The sequence below is a fragment of the Muntiacus reevesi genome, chromosome 5, assembly GCF_963930625.1.
Source record: "Muntiacus reevesi chromosome 5, mMunRee1.1, whole genome shotgun sequence".
NCBI lineage: Eukaryota > Metazoa > Chordata > Mammalia > Artiodactyla > Cervidae > Muntiacus > Muntiacus reevesi.
In genome coordinates this window covers 39174076-39195199 of record NC_089253.1, presented here as the reverse complement: position 1 = coordinate 39195199, position 21124 = coordinate 39174076, and the positions used below count along the sequence as shown (strand labels likewise).

The 21124-nt window shown below is 55.7% G+C and overlaps 1 protein-coding gene across 1 annotated transcript; it reads left to right on the top strand.

Annotated features, from left to right (window-relative positions):
• Window positions 1-9527: 9527 nt before the first annotated feature.
• CHRM1 (cholinergic receptor muscarinic 1) lies at window positions 9528-20781 on the top strand. The gene is made up of 3 exons (XM_065936553.1): window positions 9528-9845; window positions 10261-10353; window positions 18430-20781. The coding sequence occupies exon 3, from the start codon at window positions 18506-18508 to the stop codon at window positions 19886-19888; it is 1383 nt and encodes a 460-aa protein (XP_065792625.1). The 5' UTR covers window positions 9528-9845; window positions 10261-10353; window positions 18430-18505; the 3' UTR covers window positions 19889-20781.
• The last annotated feature ends 343 nt before the right edge of the window (window positions 20782-21124 follow it).

The window sequence follows — 21124 nt, the reverse complement described above, 5'->3', positions numbered from 1 at the left end:
AGGTATCCCATTTTTAAAGAACATCAAAGCTGGGACAGTCCTCTAGGACCATACAGTGCATCTATTCCATCTTTGCCTGTGTCCTCAATTCCATTTACGGAAGGGTAGCCTGAGGCTGGGAGAGAAGCCATGACTATTTCTTCCCCACAAGGTTCTCGCCTGGGCCCCCAACTTGACTCCAACATCCTGGTGCACTAAAAACTAAGTAACCTTGGGAATCAGATCCTCCTCCCCAGCCGGGCCTATATCCTCCCCACTGGGGCCAGCTCCCACTGACCATCACTCTACCTTTCTTCACCTTTATCCCTAAGCTCAGGAAGTTCAGGGACTCTGGTCCACCCCGGTACCTTTCTCAGCATCAATCTTGTCTCCTCAACTCACTCACCAATCCCATGACTTCTGGCTCTGGTTTCTCCTGTTTCCTCCCCAGTGTTGAACACAGTGCTGGGCATAGATTCCAGACTGTTCCCTCAAGACTGCATAATCAACCTGGAGGAAGTGGGATATGGCACAGGCTGCACTGTGTGGTTTTTTAACAGGGACTACTGGGCTTCCCTGGGGTCTCAGATGGTAAAGAATCTGCCTGCAATGTAGGAGAACTGGGTTTGATCCCTGGGTTGGGAAGATGCCCTGGAGGAGGGCATGGCAACCTACTCCAGTATTCTTGCCTGGAGAATCCCCGTGGACAGAGGAGCCTGGCAGGCTGCAGCCCAGGGGGTCGCCAAGAGTCGGACACAGCTTACTTAAGCACAGCACACAGCACCTACCCCTGGAATGCTGGGCAGAGGAGGAGGGCTAAGCTGGAGGTGGGCTTTACCCCTGTTTTTCTCCACCCCGGGTGGCTTACAGAGCCACCCCACTGGCTGTTGGTGGCAGCAAAGCTAGAGCAGGCGGGGCATATGCTCAGTGGAAAGGTTCACATGCCTGGGAGGAAAGCACAGAGATAACTATTCACCCCAGAAGTGACACAGCTTGAGACCCACCGTCCAAAAGCCAGACCCAGACCCAGCCTGGCCTCCTTCTTCCTTTCCATACGGCTGCCGTTTTCTGTTAGAAGTTTCCTTTCGGAAAAGGACTTCCTTTCTCTGATACACACCCAACTGCTCCCTTTCTGAGCCTCTGGTCCTCTATGGGAAGAGGAAGCCGGGTGGGGAAGTGTGGTCCCCACCTCTGAGGACTGCGTGCCCCCTGCCGCTGCTGGCGGGGCACACCCCCTTCTCCAGGGGGCTCCGGCTCCAAGCCAACCCCTGAAGTGCCCCAGGGAGAGGGAGAGGCAGCTCGAGCCGGCAGGCCCTCCCCCCTCGCTGGCCTCAGCCCTGGGGCTACAGGTCCTAACTCGATTGTGCATGGTTAATCACAGAGTGTGCCAGCCAGCGGAGTAAACAGGCGGCCTCCGAGGTCCACTCAAAGTCATCAATCCCGGCCCTGGTCAGGCCTCCCTCAGAGCTGGGCCTGGCAGGTGGCGCCAAGGGGGCAGGGAAGGAGGGCCACGGGGCCAGGGTTGTGTTAGACCCTGGCAGAAAAGCTGATTGCCCCACAGCCCGGGGAAATGGATGAGAAGGAAAGAAGAGACGTGGATACACCAACACTGACATTTGGGGGATCTTTAGGATGGGGCAAAAGCAATGATTGGGAAGCTCTAGCACCTACTAGCCATGTGACCTTGAACAGATGACTGGACCTCTCAGTGCCTCAGTTTTCTCATCTATGAAGTGGGGATAATAATTCTACCTACTTCTTCAGGTTGCTATGAAAATTAAATTAGTGAAAACACGTAAAACACTGAGAACAGTGCCTGCACACAGCTGGGCCTATCTGTTTGCTAAATAAATGGAACAACAGAATGAATGACTGGGAGAAACACTGGCTTAGCAGTTCCCATGACACGCTGTGTCTTTGAAATCACCTAAAGAGTTCTCAACAAGGTGTGTGCAAAACCTACAGACTGTGGAAGAATCAAGAGGGCATAATGAGTTAACCTAACCTCTCTGGGCCACAGTTTTCTGTATGTAAAAGGGAGATCATAATTGCGCCTGTATCAAGGAGCTGTTAGGAGGGTTAAATGAGAAAGTGCACTAAAGTGTTTATGAATGCAGTAGCCAGTAGCAAATTCCTTATACAGTGGAAGTGACAAAGAGATTCAACGGATTAGATCTGATAGCGTGCCTGAAGAACTGTGGATGGAGGTTCGTAACATTGTACAGGAGGCAGTGATCAAAACCATGCCCAAGAAAAAAAAATGCAATAAGCCAAAATGTTTGTCTGAGGAGGCCTTTCAAATAGCTGAGAAAAGAAGAGAAGCAAAAGGCCAAGGAGAAAAGGAAAGATATATTCATCTGAATGCAGAGTTCCAAAAGACAGCAAGGAGACACAAGAAAGCCTTCCTCAATGATCAATACAAAGAGATAGAGGAAAACAATAAAATGGGAAAGACTAGAGATCGCTTCAAGAAAATTAAAGATACCAAGGGAACATTTCATGCAAAGATGGAAACAATAAAGAACAGAAATGGTATGGACCTAGCAGAAGCAGAAGATATTAAGAAGAGATGGCAAAAATACACAGAAAAAATAAAAGTCACTCAGTCGTGTCTGACTCTTTGTGAGTCCATGGACTGTAGACCATGGAATTCTCCAGGCCAGAATACTGGAGTGGTAGCCTTTCCCTTCTCCAGGGGATCTTCCCAACCCAGGGATCGAACCCAGGTATCCCGCATTGCAGGCAGATTCTCTACCAACTGAGCCACAAGGGAAGCCCAAGAATACTGGAGTGAGTAGCCTATCCCTTCTCCAGGGGATCTTCCTGACCCAGGAATCAAACCGGGGTCTCCTGCATTGCAGGCAGATTCTTTACCAACTGGGTTATCCAGAAAGCCCCTAGAATACACAGAAGAAATACACAAAAAATATCTTAATGATTCGGATAACCACTATGGTGTGATCACTCACCCAGAGCCAGACATCCTGGAGTTCAAAGTCAAGCAGGCCTTAGGAAGCATCACTATGAACAAAGCTAGTGGAGGTGATGGAATTCCAGCTGAGCTATTTCAAATCCTAAAAGATGATGCTGTTAAAGTGCCACACTCAATACGCCAGCAAATTTCGAAAACCCAGCAGTGGCCACAGGACTGGAAAAGGTCAGTTTTCATTACAATCCCAAAGAAGGGCAATGCCAAAGAATGTTCAAACTACTGCACAACTGTACTTATTTCACATGCTAGCGAAGTCATGCTCAAAATCCTTCAAGCTAGGCTTCAACAATACATGAATCGAGAACTTCAGATGTTCAAGCTGGATTTAGAAAAGGCAGAGGAACCAGAGATCAAATTGCCAACATCCTTTGGGATCATCGAAAAAACAAGAGAGTTCCAGAAAAACATCTACTTCTGCTTTATTGACTATGCCAAAGCCTTTGACTGTGTGGATCACAACAAACTGTGGAAAATTCTTAAAGAGATGGGAATACCAGACCACCTGACCTGCCTCCCGAGAGAATCTGTATGCAGGTCAAGAAGCAGCAGTTAGAACCAGACATGGAACAACAGACTGTTTCCAAATCAGGAAGGAGTATGTCAAGGCTGTATACTGTCATCCTGCTCATTTAACTTATCTGCAGAGTACATCATTCTAAATGCTGGGCCGGATGAAGCACAAGCTGGAATCAAGATTGCTTGGAGAAATATCAATAACCCCAGATATGCAGACGACACCACCCTTATGGCAGAAAGTAAAGAACTAAAGAGCCTCTTGGTGAAACTGAAAGAGAAAAGTCAAAAAGTTAACTTAAAACTCAACATTCAGAAACCGAAGATCATGGCCTCTGGTCCCATCACTTCATGGCAAGTAGATGGGAAAACAATGGAAACAGTGACAGACTTTATTGGGGGGGGGGCTCCAAAATCACTGTGGATGGTGACTGCAGCCATGAAATTAAAAGGCACTTGCTCCTTGGAAGAAAAGCTATGACAAACCTAGAAAGCATATTAAAAAGCAGAGACATTACTTTACCAACAAAGGTCCGTAGAGTCAAAGCTATGGTTTTTCCAGTAGTCATGTATGGATGTGAGTGTTGGACCATAAAGAAGGCTGAACGCCAAAGAATTGATACTTTCAAAGTGCCGTTCGGAGAAGACTTGAGAGTCCCTTGAACTGCAAGATCAAACCTGTCAATCCTAAAGGAAATCAATTCTGAATATACATTGGAAGGACTGATGCTAAAGCTGAAGCTCCAACACTTTGGCCACCTGATGGGAAGAGCCAGCTCATTGGAAAAGACCCAATGATTGAAGGCAGGAGAAGGGGACGACAGAGGATAAGATGACTGGATGGCATCACTGACTCAATGGACATGAGTTTGAGAAAGCTCTGGGAGTTGGTGAAGGACAGGGAAGCCTAGCGTGCTGCAGTCCATGGGGTCGCAAAGAGTCTGGACACGACTGAGCGACTGAACAACAACAAATGAAGTGTTTACAAACACGGTAGCCAGCAGCAAGCTCTGCAAGCAAGGTACCCAGTTCCTATTTCTTCCTGGAGCTAGATCTGCACCATCCTTTACTCACCCATGCCGAAGAAAAGCCTTCCGTAGTCTATGAAGAAGGAATATATACTATCATTTCTCTCCCTGCAAAGGAAAATACGCTCTGGGCACCAGCCCCAGGCACCCCGGCCTCTCAGGGCCCCGGTCCCAGGCAAAAAGCAGAGCTGGCCGCTAGACGGCGCGGCGGGAGCTGCAGGGAGCGGTGGGTACCACTGGAGCGGCCCGGGCAGCAAGTACTGAGTTCAAGGATCCGGGCGGAGGCTCGGAGAGTGAAGGGCAGCCCGCTGCCACCGATGGACTTGTTGCGCCTGTGAGAGGCGAGGGTCTCGCGGAGAGGTGGGTGGGAGAGGGACTCGGCTTAGCCTCCACTCGCCTGGCTCCGTCCCTTTCCTGGCCTTCGTGGGCTTCGAACTTCAGTCTCCACCTCGGTGGGAAATTCGAAAACAGGATACATGACCTCGGGAGTCGGAGTCGGGGGGAAGGGTGTTACCAGGAAAGGAAGCAAACTTAGCTGGGTCGGGAGCTGGGAACCCCGAAATCTGTCCTGCCTCACCAGGTCACTCCCAGGGCGCACGGACTCAGTTACAGAGAGTTTGGGGGAAAACCTTGGACATCAAAACCTCAGGGCCGGGATCCCGCCCTACGTTTCCGCCCAGAGCTCGATCTGACTTCTCTCCAGCAGCCTCACGTCGTCCTGGGCCCGGGCCGGCGCCCCTATCCCGTGTGGCGTGAAAACACGGGGCCGGGTGTCCACTGACCAAGCGTAGCAAAGTCGACGCTGTTAATCCGATTTTTCGAACTGCTGTTGGCCACGGAGATTTGCGCGAGAAGCACGGGCCTCCATCGCGGAAAGCGCGCCTTTCCTCCGTCCGGGCCGCACGGCCGCAGTGCGTCCAGCTCCTAGGCGGCAGCAAGTGACCTGGACTCGGGTCCTTACACGCGGGACAAGGGAACGCTAACCGCGCCCTGAGGGAACGCAGCTTTTCCCCGCGCCCCAGTCCCACCAGGATCCAGAGATTCGTCCAGGATGCGTTGCCTCGGTTCCCAACAATCACCGCCCGACCCCGGGAGCCCGGTTAACTCGGCCCCACCCGCTGTAAGGACTAGGCAGCGCCCCTGCAGGTTCAGGCCGCGCGAGGCGCCACTCTCCGGGCCGCCAGAATCCATCCTTTCTTTGGAAGCTGACTTCGAGGCTTCGGGGCCGGCGGCGCAGGGCTCTTGCGGGCCCTCGCCTGCCCCGAGGCTCCAAGAACAGAGCCAAGCTGGGGGAGGTGAAGCGCCCAGTAGGTGAAGGGGAGATTGTTCCTAAGAGGCCTTATCTTCGCAACTAGACTCGGAAAAGCCCGATATCCTGTCCAAGATGATGCCTTTGTAGAAGTAACTTTCCTCCGGCCCCCCCGGGCTGCAGGGACTGCGGGGGATCGGGAGGGGCGCCTTTCTAGGCCTCCTCCATCCGCAGCCCCGCCCTGATTTTAGTTTCTTCTTTTAAATCTGGGAATTAGCCCCTCCGCCTGGAGGGTGAGAGGGAAGGGATAACGAGGCTGAGGGCCTAAAGCAGTGGGAGGGGCGGGGCGGGGTGGGGGGGAACGTATCAAGGAAGGGTACCCCCAGAACGACCGGCTGCCTCCCCTCTGGGAATGGAGGCCCCTTCCCACCACGGGTGAGATCACCAGGTCCATTCCAGAGGGCACGGAAGACCAACCCTAGGTCTGGTGGGGGCCAGGAGGATCGCCCACTCCGCCACCTTCTCCCAGAACAGGAAGCAGCACTGAGAAGTGGCAAGTTTATCTCGGTTTGAGCTTCTAAAGTGGCTTCAAGCCGAGGGTGAAGGTTAAGCTGAGGGGCTGCGAGCGCAGAGCGGGAGCGCGACGCTCACTTCCTCCCCGCACCCGCGCGCGGCTTTCAGCCAAGATCCTCGAATTTTTACAAATGCTGTCACGGGTTTCTGACATCCCTGAAGCCTTCACTCTCCCTCCGCGACCCCAGTCCCCGGACCGCCCCAGGCACGCTGACCGCCTCTTACGTGAAACCCCCTGGCACGCGAGCTGCTTATACCTCTATTCATCTGTAAAATGGCAATAATAAAAGAAGCTCCCTCTGGGAGTTGCAGTGAGAAACAAAACTAGTTAATTAATTAAGAGTCCTTAACAGGGCCGGACACGTAGTAAGCGCTCAATACGAGTTATAAATAACAATGATGATGGCTTTCACTTGTAACAAACGCCAGTGCCAAGTTTAACCTGCAACTGGCGACCAAACAGCGCTGTCAGGGAAATATTTCTAAGTGCCCTGACTGATGATGAAACAGACTTGAGGGGGCCCTAACTTGCTCAGGGCGCCTCCACTGGGAAGCCGGAGAGCTAGTTCCCACCCAAGGCATCTTCTCTCTTCCTCCAGGAGAGGAGGCTGAGAGAGGAACCCGGCCCTACGGGGCGACCTCCGGTTCCCTCGGTGGCCTAAAGGAAGTGAGTGAATCCTCGGCCAGGCGACCAAAATAGCAACCGCTAGGAGCCTGTGCCAACAGGGATCCCGCCCGAAAGGCCAGAAAAGGGAAGCGGCCGAGGTCAAGCCCGGCCGTCGGACTGCGGCTGAGGGTCGCGCGGGGGCGGGGCTGGACCCCACGTGCGCCGCCTGCCGCTGCCTTGCCGAGCCCTTTGTCGCGAGCAGCCGCGTTCGTGCCGCACTCGGCGGCTTAAAATAAAGACAATGTTCCCAGCCTCCCTGCGGCTAAATCCGGCGCGGGTGCGGGGGCGGTGAGAGAGCCGGGTGGGAGAGCTTCTCCCGGCCCTACCTCCTTTCTCCTTTCCTGCCTCAGTTTCCCCATCTGGTAAGGGTACTCGGCCAAGTCTGGGGCCGAGAGCATACAGTCGGGGGTGGGCTGGGGCGGGGAGGGGGCGGGGGCGTCCCCCCCCCCCCCCCCGCCTCTGCGGCTGCACGGACTTAAAGAGCAAACAAACCTCTTGGGACAGAGAGGGGCACCCAGGAGGAGGCAAGGGAAAGCTGGTCACCCTCCTCTCCCGCCTACAAAATAAGTGTTTTTATTTCTAAAGGGACGTGTGCAGAGGCGGTGGGAGAAGAGAAAAGGGAGACCAAGGAGCTTGGGGGGAGGGGGCAAGGAGAGAGCCTGATTCAGACTCGGAAATGGATGTTGAGCGTGGAGGCCTGACACCCCCACACTCAGCCACGTGTACGCGCACAAGTACACGCAGCCCCACCGCGCGCACAAGCCGCCGCCGCAAATCGAGCGCGGTCCAGCAGGGGGCAGCGGGTACCCGCGCCCACGGGCAGGGACTAGTCGAGTTCTGACCCTCCCCTGCCCGGCTGGCTGACCCCAGAGTGGGAGGGGGTTGCTCAGATTCCTCTTCAAGCGGCAGGGTCTCCTGGACTTAAGAGAGGAGGTGGCCTGGGTGCTTGCTCCAGCCGCAGCTGGCTTTGAGAAGCAGAGATGCCCCCACATGTACCTGCCACGTGTACCCACCCACCAGGGGCACGATGGTGGCTGGCCGCACCCCAGGGACGCGGGTTTCCGCTCCACCTGACTCCATTGGCAACCGGCGCTCCAGCCTGAGGAAGCCCAGGTTGCCCTTAGACATCAGGATTGAGTGGAGTGCTGGATGCCGGGAAAGGCAAGGGGCCAATGGCGGGGCAGTTCCCAACACCCCTCCCCGGCCCCTCCAGAGTTTCGGGGTCAGAGCTGAGGGACCTGAGTGCAAACACGTGCCAAGCACATTTTAAACCCACCTCTGCTCTTTGATTTCTCATCTACATCCTGCAAATAACAGATGATCCTGGTCCTTCCTGCTTTCCACCCCAGGGCTTCAGCACAGCTCAGAGAAGCAAAGGACCCAGCAGTAGCCTCCCCACCTCTGCTCCGTGGCCAGCTCCCCAGGAGGTCTCTAGGACCAGGTGACGACTGGGCACGACCCAGATCTCTATGGCAAAAGGTCCCCAGGGGTTCTATCTCTGAGGAAACTCAACACAGAAATCCAAACCAGCCTGGGGGGCGGGCAGTGCTGGCCAAGCAGTGGGGCTCAAGGAGGGTAGGGGTAGGAAGGGCAGACTGTCACCTGCCAGGTGCACACCTGTAAGCCCCAAGTGGGAGTCAGGGGAGACAGTTTTACAGGCTGGGAGGAGAGCTGTCTGTCTGCCTGTCTGTCTGTCTTCCAGGTGGAAGCTGGGGGTGGCACAGGCAGAGAGGTAGAGGCTGCCTCACTTGTCAGAATTAGCAGGTTCCACAGTTGGGCAACACTCAGACACACCGAACACAGACACACGTCCTGGCTTCAGACCCATGGGGCGACATCTGCGTTTGCACCGGCTGCACGGTGCCACGCGCACCCAGGGACACACATGTGCAGGCACTCAGCAACGCATGGAGCAGGCATACGTTCCCCCCACACACACACACACACACACACTCATCCCCGCAAACCAGACACCCATGTGCCCTCACACCTGGCTGGCTGTGCAGCGGGGACAGAAAACCGGCACGCGGGCTCGGCGTCCGCTCAGCCCTCAGCCTGGGGCGCGCGCGCGCCAGCCCTCTGGGTCTGTTCCAAGTTGGAGCCTCTCACGTGAGGCCCAATGTGTCATTTCCAAACAGAAGGAATCCAGCTCTTTCCCAGCAGGGAGAAAGAGCAGGGTGTGGGGCTGGGTGGGTGGGCGCGTGGGCATGTGCAAGGGGGCAGGGCGTGTGTGCTGGGGTAAGAGGCATGTGAACACCGACCGGGCTGTGTGTGCCGGGGCTTGGTACACGCGGGCTGGGGGCTCTAAGGTTGGGTGGGGGAAGGAGCCAGGGAAACAGTGTGTCTTTGTGAGAGTGTGTGTGTGAGCTCGTGTGTGTGTGTGTGTGTGTGTGTGTGTGCAGCCGAGTCTGTGTGCTTTGGGTGTGGGTGTTTGTCTCCCTGTATCCGCCTTCTTTCCTGTTCTGGACTTTTAGCCTTTCTGGGCTCATCTCCCTCCTGTCCTGCACCCTACCTGTAGGGGCTGGAATTGGGTGCGCTAGTGGAGAAGAAGGCCACGCTCCAGGGCCCACTGTAACCCTGGACGCTGCCCGAGGCTTCCCTCTAGCTCCCCCTCCCTTCCTTTCCTCTCTTTCCTCCCTCCCTCTTTCTCTTCCTCCCTCCCCCCCCCCCCCAGGCTGGCGTGCCAGGGGGTGGGACATGCCAATCACTGGCTGTGCCTCTCCGGCTGCCAGCACAGGGCGCAGCTCCCCCCGGGAGCCAGGTGTTTGGGTCCCTGGAGACGCCGTTGGCCCCCCGGAGAGACAGCGGGACTGAGGACCCTTCAGACCCCTCTCCAGCCCCATGGTGAGTATGTTTGGGAGGGCTTGGGAGGGGCTCCACCGAGGTGGGGGCAGTAGAATCAGGGTCCTCGTGCAAGGCAGGGACCAGGACTAGAAGGAAATGAGGAGGGACCCCAGAGAGAGGATGGGGCCAGGGAAGGGTCTAGAGGCCAAGGCTCCAAGTACCCCATCTCTTGGCTTCTGGTGGATACATCTAATGTTTTTCTGGGGTTCAGCTGGAAAAGGAGCTGGGCACCCACTGGACCCGGAGCCCAGAAGGAATCAGCTTGCCATGCAGCAGCCAGAGCCCCCAAGCCCCAGGGACAAAGTAGGGAGGGCAGGGGGCCAAGAGGTAGCCCTTGCCACCAGAATCTTGTGGGAGGTTGACCGCCCCCCCGCCTGGGGTGCCAGTCTCAGAACCTCCTCCTCTCCTCCCTCAGGGAACCCTGACTCCCACCATCCCCATCCACCTTCAGCCCCTCCAAGATGGACTGAACCAGGCTGCTGGCCAGATGGACAAGCGGGATGCCAAGGTGGGTGCCGGGCCAGACGCCAGCAGGAGACCAGGCCAAGAGCTCCAGGGCTCCTGGGGGCCACGGGCGCATGGACAGCCACGCCGGCCAGGGAACGTGGTCCCAATGTGTGCGGGAGCCCAGAGGGCCCTCCCTATGTCCATAGTACCTTGGGCTCTCGCAGGGCAGATCACAGCCCTATACCCAGGTAATGCATAGATACGAACGGGCACCCATGCCAGGTACCCACCCCAGGACCCCCAGACTTCACAATGTGGGGACAGGCTGGAGGCCAGGCGCTCTGATTCTTGCAGAGTGCCAGCTTCTGAGCTGGCAGCTGGGGAGGGGGTGGGCAGCTTTCATCAGGTCACTCCGACAGGTGCTGCTTGGGGGGTTATCAGTGCCAGTGGAGAGAGAGTCACTGCTTCCCAGAAAACATACCTGCAGCACCGCCCAGGCTGACCCAGGGCCTCCAGCCCAAATGGCAGGAAGGAGTCAGACTGTCTCCTGCAGCAGGACAGTCTCCTGCCCCTGGGTAATCAGCTGCTCACTGAGCTGTCAGATGAGAGTTAGTTCTCTGCCCCCTGACCTCAGCCACTGGGCAAGCTGTGATCGCCACTGCGATACGGAAGGCAGGGGAGGAAACAATGAAATGGGGCCACAGAAGATGTGACTCTGGGCTCCTCGGCTGGGTGCTGGAGGGCTGAGAACCAGATCCCCAAGTGCAAAGAGGAGTCCAGAGGGTCAAGAAGAGGGTAGGCAGAAGGCATGTCAGACTAGAAAGGAACCTCCCTATTGTACAGATGGAGAGACTGAGGCTGAGGAAGGAGCAGGGACATGCTCATGGTCACAGAAGGGATATTTAGGGATCTGGCTGGGGCTTGGACCCCGTTCTCCTCACCCTCAGTACAGCCTTGAACTCCCACCTCCCTGCTCAGGATGATGGGGTGGAGGAAGCAGCGAGCTCCGTGAGCAGGAGCTGGGGCTCCTGGGCGGGCGGGGAGAGGTGGGTGAATATCTCGTTGGGTTTCTGTTCTGCTGTGATGCCATGGTGATGCCTAGAAAGATGGGGGAGGGAGGGAGAGAGAAGAAAGGAAATGGGGAGGGGAGTGCAAAGAGTGAAAGCAGAGGGCATGTGGAGATGAGGATGAGGGCCAGGCACTTCTGATGCCACCTGGCAGAGTGGGCTCTGGGGCCCAGCCTGCTAACTGCCAGGCTCTGACATGATCCGGCTAAAGTTGGGCAACTGGTTAAGGTCCATCAACAGTGAGAGTATTTGGCACGGGTTCTAAGGCTGACGCTCCTCTTCCGGCTCAGCGGTGCATTTATGAGCGGTTAACTGATGGCTGCTGCCCTTCCCAGGGGTAGTCAGCACGCCCCCGGAGTGACTGTTGAGCCTGGAGAGGTGATAAAGTGTATCAGTTTACACCCTCCGTTCCAAAGCCAGAGTCAGCGGTGGAAGCTTTGTAAACCTTTAATGGGTCAAGAGCTACCTTCAGAGAAAAATTAACCCTGGGGGGGGAGCACCACCTCTGACAGGCTGGTTTGGGATTCAGGCCCCCACAGAAGGGACGGATGGGTCAGGAGGCCTGGCCAGGGGACCAGCTTCCCTGCACGTGTGAGGTCCCAGGTACCCAGCCCCACGGCCCCCACCTCGTACCTCCTTTTCCCCTGTATCGCCCGTTCTCTCCAGCCAGGGTTCTGCCGACTTCCAGAATCACAAGATGGCTTCACTCCTCCCCCTGAATCTCTCCCCCAGCACCCCTCATTCTCTGCCTTCCCTCCTGCACTCCTTGACTAGTGGTAAGATTCAGGAAGCCCCAGTGTTCAGGCATCCCTCTCCCCATCAAGCTCTCCCCTCCCCCTTCCTCTCACCAGCCAGATCCCCGGCCCCTGGGGATTGGTCCAGGGCGCTGGCTAGCCTGCCCTGCTCAAGGCTCTGACCTCATCCCTTAACTCTTTGAGCCCAGGCTGACATTTTCCTCCCCGACACTGGCAGGCACAGTCCCAGCCCAGTCCTGTCCTGTCACCTCACTCAGGCCTCCCTGCAGCAGGTGGGGCAGGGCTTCCCTGGTCCATTTAACAGTTGAGAATGCTCCTGGGGATTTTTCCCCCATCCTTTCAAGCCAGGCAAGATCTCAGGGAGGGGGCAGGGACCTGGCAGGTGAAGGGATACAGGAACTGGATGGAGCGGAGGGACCATACTCGGGAGCCGGTTCAGACTCCCATCACTCCACCCACCCTCTGTTGCTGCAGGCTCAGCCTCATGCTTAAAGTCCTAAAGTCAATCAGGAGATCTCCGTGTATATCCATGGATTTATTCCACAGATGTTTACTGAGCAACTGCTGTGTGCCAAGCAGAGAGCTACGGCTGGACCACCGCCTTCCCATAGTACTGTGATCATACGTCATCCAGATAGATGACACACACTGTCACACACACACACACACACACACACACACACACACACACACAGGCAGACAAGATTCTCAAGGAAGGACTGATTCATCCCTATTGACTGATTCAACCCTGGGTTTGGCCAAGCTAGTCAAAGTAGGCAAGAAGGCCATTGAGACCCCATCCCCACAGCGTTTGGAGTAGGCGCCCGAGAGGTTAGCCCTGGAGGCAGACTGTTGTTCAGTCGCTAAGTCACATCCGACTCTTTGTGACCCCATGAACTGCAGCACACCAGGCTGCAGGCAGACCACCTGAGTCCAAATCCTGATTGCATCAGTGATGAGCTATCAGGTTAGAGCCTCACTGCTCCTTTTGCCAATTGAAGAGAATAGAACCTATTTCCCAAGGATTTGTAACAGGTCAATTAAATCAAGTATGTAATGCTTAGAGCCATGTCTGCTTATAGTAAGCAGCCTGTAAATATTAGTTGCTATGATAATATTAATATTATTAAAAGCTCCTGAAGACCTTTATCAGGAAGCCACAGTTCTGGGCAGAAAAGTGCCTCCTGTTTCCTTTCCACCCTCCTCTACCCGAGACACCCTCAGAGGATGTCCCAACCCATTCCCATAAAGACCCTCATCATTTCCCTTTTTTTTAATTTTTGGCTGTGCTGTGAGGCCTGTGGGATCTTAGTTCCCCCACCAGGATCAAACCCATGCCCCCTGCCTTAGAAGGGCAGAGCCTCAACCACTGGACCACCAGAGAGGTCCCACCCCCATCCCCATCATTTCTTATTCTCACTCAGCAATGCACACACTCTCACACACAAACACTCATCCTACAGAAAGGTACCAGGTCGGGACTACAACTTACCCAAGGTGACCCAGCAAGACAAGAGCAGAGATGGGGCCTGAAGCAGAGGCAATGCAAGGACTTCCTTGGGGAGTCTTCCCCCCAGGCCCTGCGATCCCCACTAACCAACTACCCCACTCCCATGGATGCTTTCACATAATATGCCATGCAATACAGCTTCTACCACACACACTCCCCTTTCAACCAGAGGGCTAACCCTAAGCCCCTCCCCTGTAGAAATTCTGGAGCTGCTGCTGAACCCTGACACCCAGACTTTCAGCCCAAGGGAATTCCCCACAGGGAAATCACCCAGTCACTGGAAGCCACATTCTTTCTCAGCCATCATCTTGCTGACCCACCAGGAGCCTTGAAGAGGCTTTGCCTTTTTGAAGATTGCCCCCAGTAAGGAGTTAAGGAGACCTGCCCGAGGTCACACAGCAGGGACCAGAGCAGGCCTCCAGGAACCTTCTCTGGAGCAAATTACAGTCCAAGCGAGGCTTGGGGGAGGACCCCCACTTCTGATTGTGGAGGAAAGATAAAGTCACAGATGACTCTCTTCCTGGGCTGCATCCCAAGGGCTCAGAAGGTCCAGCCAGTGGCAAGAATCAGGGTCCAGTTCCCCAGAACCTCTGCCCTTCTCTTTCCCCTAGCTGTCCCTGAAGGGAGACCCTCGAAGCTCATAGGTGGGACACAGAGGGCCAGCTAAGTGGAAAGAACATGGGCCTTGAAGCCTGCAGGTCCAGGGCTGAGAGAAGTTAAGTGAGCCTTCAGCACCTGCAGCCTCCCCTCCGGGACTTGGTCCATTTTATAGGTGAGGATGTTCTTAGCTATTTCTCTCCTGTGCTTTCAAGCCATCTTGGAATCTTGATTTCAGGATCCTGTAAAATCTCCCCAGATGTCAGGCTGGTCCCACTCCTCCACTGGACAAATGAGCAATCTGGGGACCAGAGATGGGCTCTGTCAGGATCTGGAGAGGAAAGGGCAGGGGACAGTCAGATGAGAGTCAGTGGATCAGAATGAGGAGTCACGAATAATAGCAGAGGCTGTTGACTGAGAGTCATTTCGGTGCCAAGCACTTTGGATACTATGATTCTTGTTGGACACAACTGAAGCGACTGAACACAGCATAGCACATTCTTATCAGCAGGCTTCCCAGGTGGCACAGTGGTAAGAGAATCTGCCTGCCAGTGCAGGAGACCCAAGAGACACAGGTTCGATCCCTAGGCCAGGAAGATCCCCTGGAGGAGGAAATGGCAAGCCACTCCAGTATTCTCGCCTGGAAAATTCCATGGACAGAGGAGCCTGGCTATAGTCCATGGGGTCACAAAGAGTCAGACACGACTAAGCATTCATGTATCCCCATCAGCTGAGGGAGGCAAGGCTACAGGGGAGGAAAGGTTAAGTCATTGCTGATGATCACACAGCTAGGAAGGGACAGCTTGGAGATTCAAACCCAGGGCTGTGATCGGCAATGCAGGAATTAGGGTGAGGCGAGTGAGGTGTTCGCCTTGGAGCAAAATTTAAGGAGTGGGTACAAAAATACCTCACTAGTCAAGATAAATAATATTGTAATGTAATATTTTTGAAAATCAAACAACAAATTACAGCCCACAGGCAGCCTGTTTTTGTAAATCAAGTTTGGTCAGAACCAGGGCCAGGATTAGGGCGAGGCATGGGCGATGAGGTGTTTGTGCAGATGCAGGGTTGGATCCTGTCTCAGTTTAAAATTGTGTGCATGATGGATGTTTTGCATTGATTTCTATTCTTTAAATGTCGCGTTGAAATGTTACTTTCTTGATGACTGAGTTTGGGGCATCTACTTAAATTCTGCGTGCAAAGCAAGTGCCTCACTCACCCCACCGAGTCCTAACTCTGCTGCGGTGTGCGGACCAAGTACAATGGCAGAGCGCTTGGTCACACGGTGCCCAGGCAGACAGGGGACCCCTGCAGTTGCGGAGGGTGCAGGCCTGTAAGCTTCTGATCAGTCTTCCCAGGTCTTGTCTCAGGGAGCCACCAGAGGCTACAGAAATGTCCCCAAGGCACCCAGGCTTGGGATGTGGATGCCAGCACCCAGTCTAGGAGCCAGGAGACCTTAGACTACACAATACCTTTTTTTTTTTCCTCTGGGCCTCAGTTGCTCCATTTCTGCAACGGGCACAAACAGCACTGAGTCTCGACTATCAAAGGGATCACAGTTGTTCAGAGTCACCTGTTAAGGGTAGTTTCCACCAGTGACCTCACAGGGAACAGCCCAAGCACCTACAGTCTGATCCCAGCCTCCTGCCTGACTTCCGTTAAGGGACGAGGTTGCAACAGAGCTCAGTAAACAAGATAAATCATATTTTAGTGTAACATTTTTAGTTCAAATTGGCAAACTATAGCTCCTAAATCAACCATCAGGGTTTTTTACATTTATTTTTATTTATTTATTTATTTAGCTACACTAAATAAGTGTAGTGTAGTATATTTAGCTACAGGGTCTTAGCTGTGGCAGGTTGAATCTAGTTCCCTGACCAGAGATCAAACCTAAGACCCCTGCGTTGGGAGCATGGAGCTCAGCCACTGGACCACCTGACCATCAGTTTTATAAATAAAGTTTCGTTGGAACATACCGCTTGGGCCCCGATCCTGGTTCCTACCTTAGCTGTGTGATCCTGTACAAATTCTTGTGCTTTTCTCAGCCTTAGTTTCTTCATCTATAAAATGGAACGAAAAACAATCCCTAGGTCATAGATTCCCTGTTAAGGTTAAGTGAAAAAGGATACACAGGTACTCTGAGTAGTGACTGGCCCTCGGGGATGCTAACTAATAGCAGTGACCATTGTTATTGTTAGTTGCTGTTATCATAGAATTTTGGGGCGAGGCCATGCCACGTGGCATGCGGGACCATAGTTCTCCAACCAGGGATCAGGTTTGAACCTATGCCCCCTGCAGAGGAAGTGCAGCGCCCCAGCCACTGAACCACCAGTGAATTCCCCATAGTATTAGAAATTTTCATCAAAGAAGCAGACACTTCTGGGCAGGAGGGAGCTCTTGTTGCTACCATCGCTGTGTTCATGGGAACCATGGACCGGGGCTGTTCTAAGCACTTGGCATCTATTGACTCTTTAAGCTAGGCAATAATTCCTCAAGCATTAGCCAGGGACAGGCATTATTACCATTTTCCAGCTAAGGAAACCCAGGCACATAGCAGTGGCATCTCTAGAGGAGACTAGGCACGCAGAACATGGTATGGCCTGGATTCAAATGCAGACAGTCTGACTCCAGAGTCCGGGTTCTTCAGCCAGGACTTCCCTTGTGCCCCCTCACATGCAGATTGTCCCAGACCCAGGAGCACTGGCAGCCACAGCTTTTCTTGCTCTTTCTGTCACACTCTGAACTCCTCATGCTGAGAGTTGCTGTCACAAGGACACCCCTAGCCACGCAGCACCAAGGCATCCCTCAGCAGTGAGCTCTCACTGACTCTGGTCTCCTCATCACAGACCAGGTCCCCAGGAACACCAGGGCTTGCTGGGTCCCTGCCCAGCATCTCTCCCTTGGAATTTTCCCAGCAATACCGACCCTGAAGGTAGGAGGAGACCCAGTCTCTTCAGCAAACAGACGAATGCCCGAATCCAGCAGCAAGGCGGGGGCTGAGCGGCTGGGCCTCTGCCCGGCCAGTGGTCGCTAAGAGTCATGGCTTCTCTCTCTACCCACCCTCAGTGCCCGGGCTGGACTCCAGCTTCAGGCAAAGTCTGGGGGGTCTTCCTCTTCCCCTTGCTGCCCTCTGCTCAACTGCAGCCTCGCGCACCACATCTGTCACCAAACTCGCTTATCTGGGAGCTGAGGCCCTCGCCCATCCTGCTTGCTTTTACTCCAGATTGTCCATCACCAGGCAAGCGTCCGGGCCTGGCTCAATTTCCCCTGATGCCCTCAGGAGAGTGTTTGAGCCAGCCCCAAACTGCGCATGCGCCACGCCCCTTTGCTTGTATCTCTTTCCCTCTCTCTTCTCTGGAGACCCCTCCGCACCCGCCTTCCCATCACTCCTTACTTCAGGGAAGAATCCGCATGGATCTTCACGTGCTCAGAGAGTGAACGAGGGAAGTGGGTTCTGATCACACACCACCTGTGTCGCCATGGCCCGGCCTTAGAGCCGGCTGGAGCCATGGTTGCCTTGGTGAAATGGGGGTCATAAGAGACCTTCCTCCTACAAATGCTCCATGTATTTTTATTATTATTTTTTTTTTGTACTGTGCTAGGTCTTCACTGCAGTTGCACGGGCTTCTCTAGTTGTGGTGCATGGGCCTAGTGCCCCCTTCCCCCAATGGATCGAACCCATGTCCCCTGCATTGGCAGTGGATTGTTAACCACTGCATCACTAGGGAAGTCTGGAATGTTCAACAATTCAATTAGGTAATTCAATTAAGCGCTTAGCCCTGTGTCTGGCGTGTAGTAACTACTCAGAAAATGAAAGCTTTAATAAAATTGACTGAAATGCTTTGAAAATGTGGCAGTCCCATGTACAAAGCCAGTCTCCCCACTCCTGCCGCATGAGTTAAGTTAGAGAAGCGTTAGCAGCGATTTCCCGATGAGAAAATTGAGGCTCGGAGTCTGAATGGTGACGCTGGAATGGGGACTCAGATCTCTGGATGCCAAAGCCATCCCCTCCCCCTCAGGCCGCTGGTAAATCCATTTGTGGCTGGGAAAGTGCATTCTAAGTGACCAGGCGTGGGCACCAGTGAGGACGGTGTGACGCTGTCTGGCTGCCGCTCTGAGAGGGCAGAGGCTGTGCTCCCAACACCTTCCACTCCGGGCTCTGGGAGGCGTCCTGCCGCCCAACCCAAGCGCATGTCCTCTCTTTTCAGGTGATGAGCGGCCCCTGAGGAAGCCCCGACCTGTGATTAGAGGAAGGGGCTGCCTCCCCCACTCCCCCCAGCCACCATGAATACCTCAGCGCCACCGGCCGTCAGCCCCAACATCACTGTCCTGGCACCGGGAAAGGGTCCCTGGCAAGTGGCCTTCATCGGGATCACCACGGGCCTCCTGTCACTGGCCACGGTGACAGGCAACCTGCTGGTGCTCATCTCCTTCAAGGTCAACACGGAGCTCAAGACGGTCAACAACTACTTCCTGCTGAGCCTGGCCTGTGCCGACCTCATCATCGGGACCTTCTCCATGAACCTCTACACCACGTACCTGCTCATGGGCCACTGGGCTCTGGGCACGCTGGCCTGCGACCTCTGGCTGGCCCTGGACTATGTGGCCAGCAATGCCTCGGTCATGAACCTGCTGCTCATCAGCTTTGACCGCTACTTCTCGGTGACCCGGCCCCTGAGCTACCGTGCCAAGCGCACGCCCCGCCGGGCAGCCCTGATGATCGGTCTGGCCTGGCTGGTCTCGTTCGTGCTCTGGGCCCCAGCCATCCTCTTCTGGCAGTACCTGGTAGGGGAGCGGACGGTGCTGGCCGGGCAGTGCTACATCCAGTTCCTCTCCCAGCCCATCATCACCTTTGGCACGGCCATGGCCGCCTTCTACCTCCCCGTCACGGTCATGTGCACCCTCTACTGGCGCATCTACCGGGAGACAGAGAACCGGGCCCGGGAGCTGGCGGCCCTGCAGGGCTCGGAGACGCCGGGGAAGGGGGGCGGCAGCAGCAGCAGCTCAGAGCGGTCCCAGCCGGGGGCCGAAGGCTCCCCAGAGACCCCTCCAGGGCGCTGCTGCCGCTGCTGCCGAACCCCCCGGCTGCTCCAGGCCTACAGCTGGAAGGAGGAAGAGGAGGAGGACGAAGGCTCCATGGAGTCCCTCACCTCCTCGGAGGGTGAGGAGCCTGGCTCCGAGGTGGTGATCAAGATGCCCATGGTGGACCCCGAGGCGCAGGCCCCCGCCAAGCAACCGCCCCGGAGCTCCCCGAATACGGTCAAGAGGCCAACCCGGAAGGGGCGCGAGCGGGCGGGCAAGGGCCAGAAGCCCCGTGGGAAGGAGCAGCTGGCCAAGCGGAAGACCTTCTCGCTGGTCAAGGAGAAGAAGGCGGCTCGGACCCTGAGCGCCATCCTGCTGGCCTTCATCCTCACCTGGACGCCGTACAACATCATGGTGCTGGTGTCCACCTTCTGCAAGGACTGTGTCCCCGAGACCCTGTGGGAGCTGGGCTACTGGCTGTGCTATGTCAACAGCACCATCAATCCCATGTGCTACGCGCTCTGCAACAAAGCCTTCCGGGACACCTTCCGCCTGCTGCTGCTCTGCCGCTGGGACAAGCGTCGCTGGCGCAAGATCCCCAAGCGCCCCGGCTCTGTGCACCGCACCCCCTCCCGCCAGTGCTGATGGCCCTCCTGCCTGCATCCCTCCACCCCGGCGGGCCCTGGTAGAAAGCGGGCAGGAGTGATAACCTCAGACCCAGGGCCCTGCTCGGAGGGAGGGCCCCCCAGGATTCCAGGGCCCCTAGGTCACCTTCCTGCACAACCCAGGGAGACCCCACCAACATTCCAAACTGGGGAACCCAGGGAACTGGTTCTTGTGTTCCCTGCCAGGTGGGAATGGGCTCTTCACCAGGAAGAAAGCCTGGGAGGGTGTATCCGGGCTTTGGATTCCTTGTTTGTGTTCAGGCAGGAAGTCCATGCAGAGCCAGCGGAGCGGGCCAGGAGAAAGGAGGTTTAACCAAGCGGTCCTCCTTGGCCCCAGGGGCTGGCCTGGATCGAGCAGGGGTGGCACGCCCTGCCAGCGGGGAACTGACACCAACTACTGAGAGAAAAGCTTGGCTCAAGGGAGTATCCCTGCCTCCCAGGGGTCCACTCCCTCCCCAGGCACAGCCCACTCCGCTGGGTCCTCAGATACTCCCCAGGGTGTCCTTGTGTGGGTCACCCCCAAGGCAAATGTCCAAGCATCGCCAGGACAATGACACCAGAGGGGACCAGTGTGGCCAGTCTCACGTCAAGCCCTGAGGCAGCAGAAGGAGGGAGCACCAGGCGTCCCGACTGTCCCACTAAGTCATTTCCCCGGGAGCGAGGGGCAGGGGTGCCTGCTGTCCAGCCCCTGCTCTGGAGAAGCCCTCAGACCCTCCCTCCCTGGCTCACAGACACCACCCTGGGTAGATCTGCTCCCCTCGGATCTAGCCAGGCCTCCCGCATGCTGCCTGCCTCCGCCGCCCACCCCCACTGGCCTGGCCCAGCACAGGTTCCCTCCTGTGAGCTCGCCCATCCGACCCATGCATGGCCTCCCAGCCACCCTCATCTCCAGGCCCAGCCTGGTCCCAAATGTTCTTTCCTCCCAACCTCAGCAAGCGCTGAGTCTGTGAATAAAGCCACATAACCAGCGGCCGCTAAGGGGCCTTCTCTGGGTTAGTTAGCTCTTTTTGTTCCCTCCCTCACACTCCCGCCGGCCGCACCGTGCAGATTGCAGGATCTTAGGTCCCTGACTAGGGATCGAACCTGTGCCCACTTCAGTGGAAACCCAGAGTACAAACCACTGGACTGCCAAGGAATTCCCTCCAGGACCAGGCCGTAAGGCAGGGCAGGATGGGGCGGGAGGGTCCAAGCACCGTGAGAAGTGGGCCACTGCCCT

Bases quoted from the DNA above. Each gene is read 5' to 3' on its own strand.
- CHRM1 (XM_065936553.1), top strand. From the start codon at position 18,506: ATGAATACCTCAGCGCCACCGGCCGTCAGCCCCAACATCACTGTCCTG.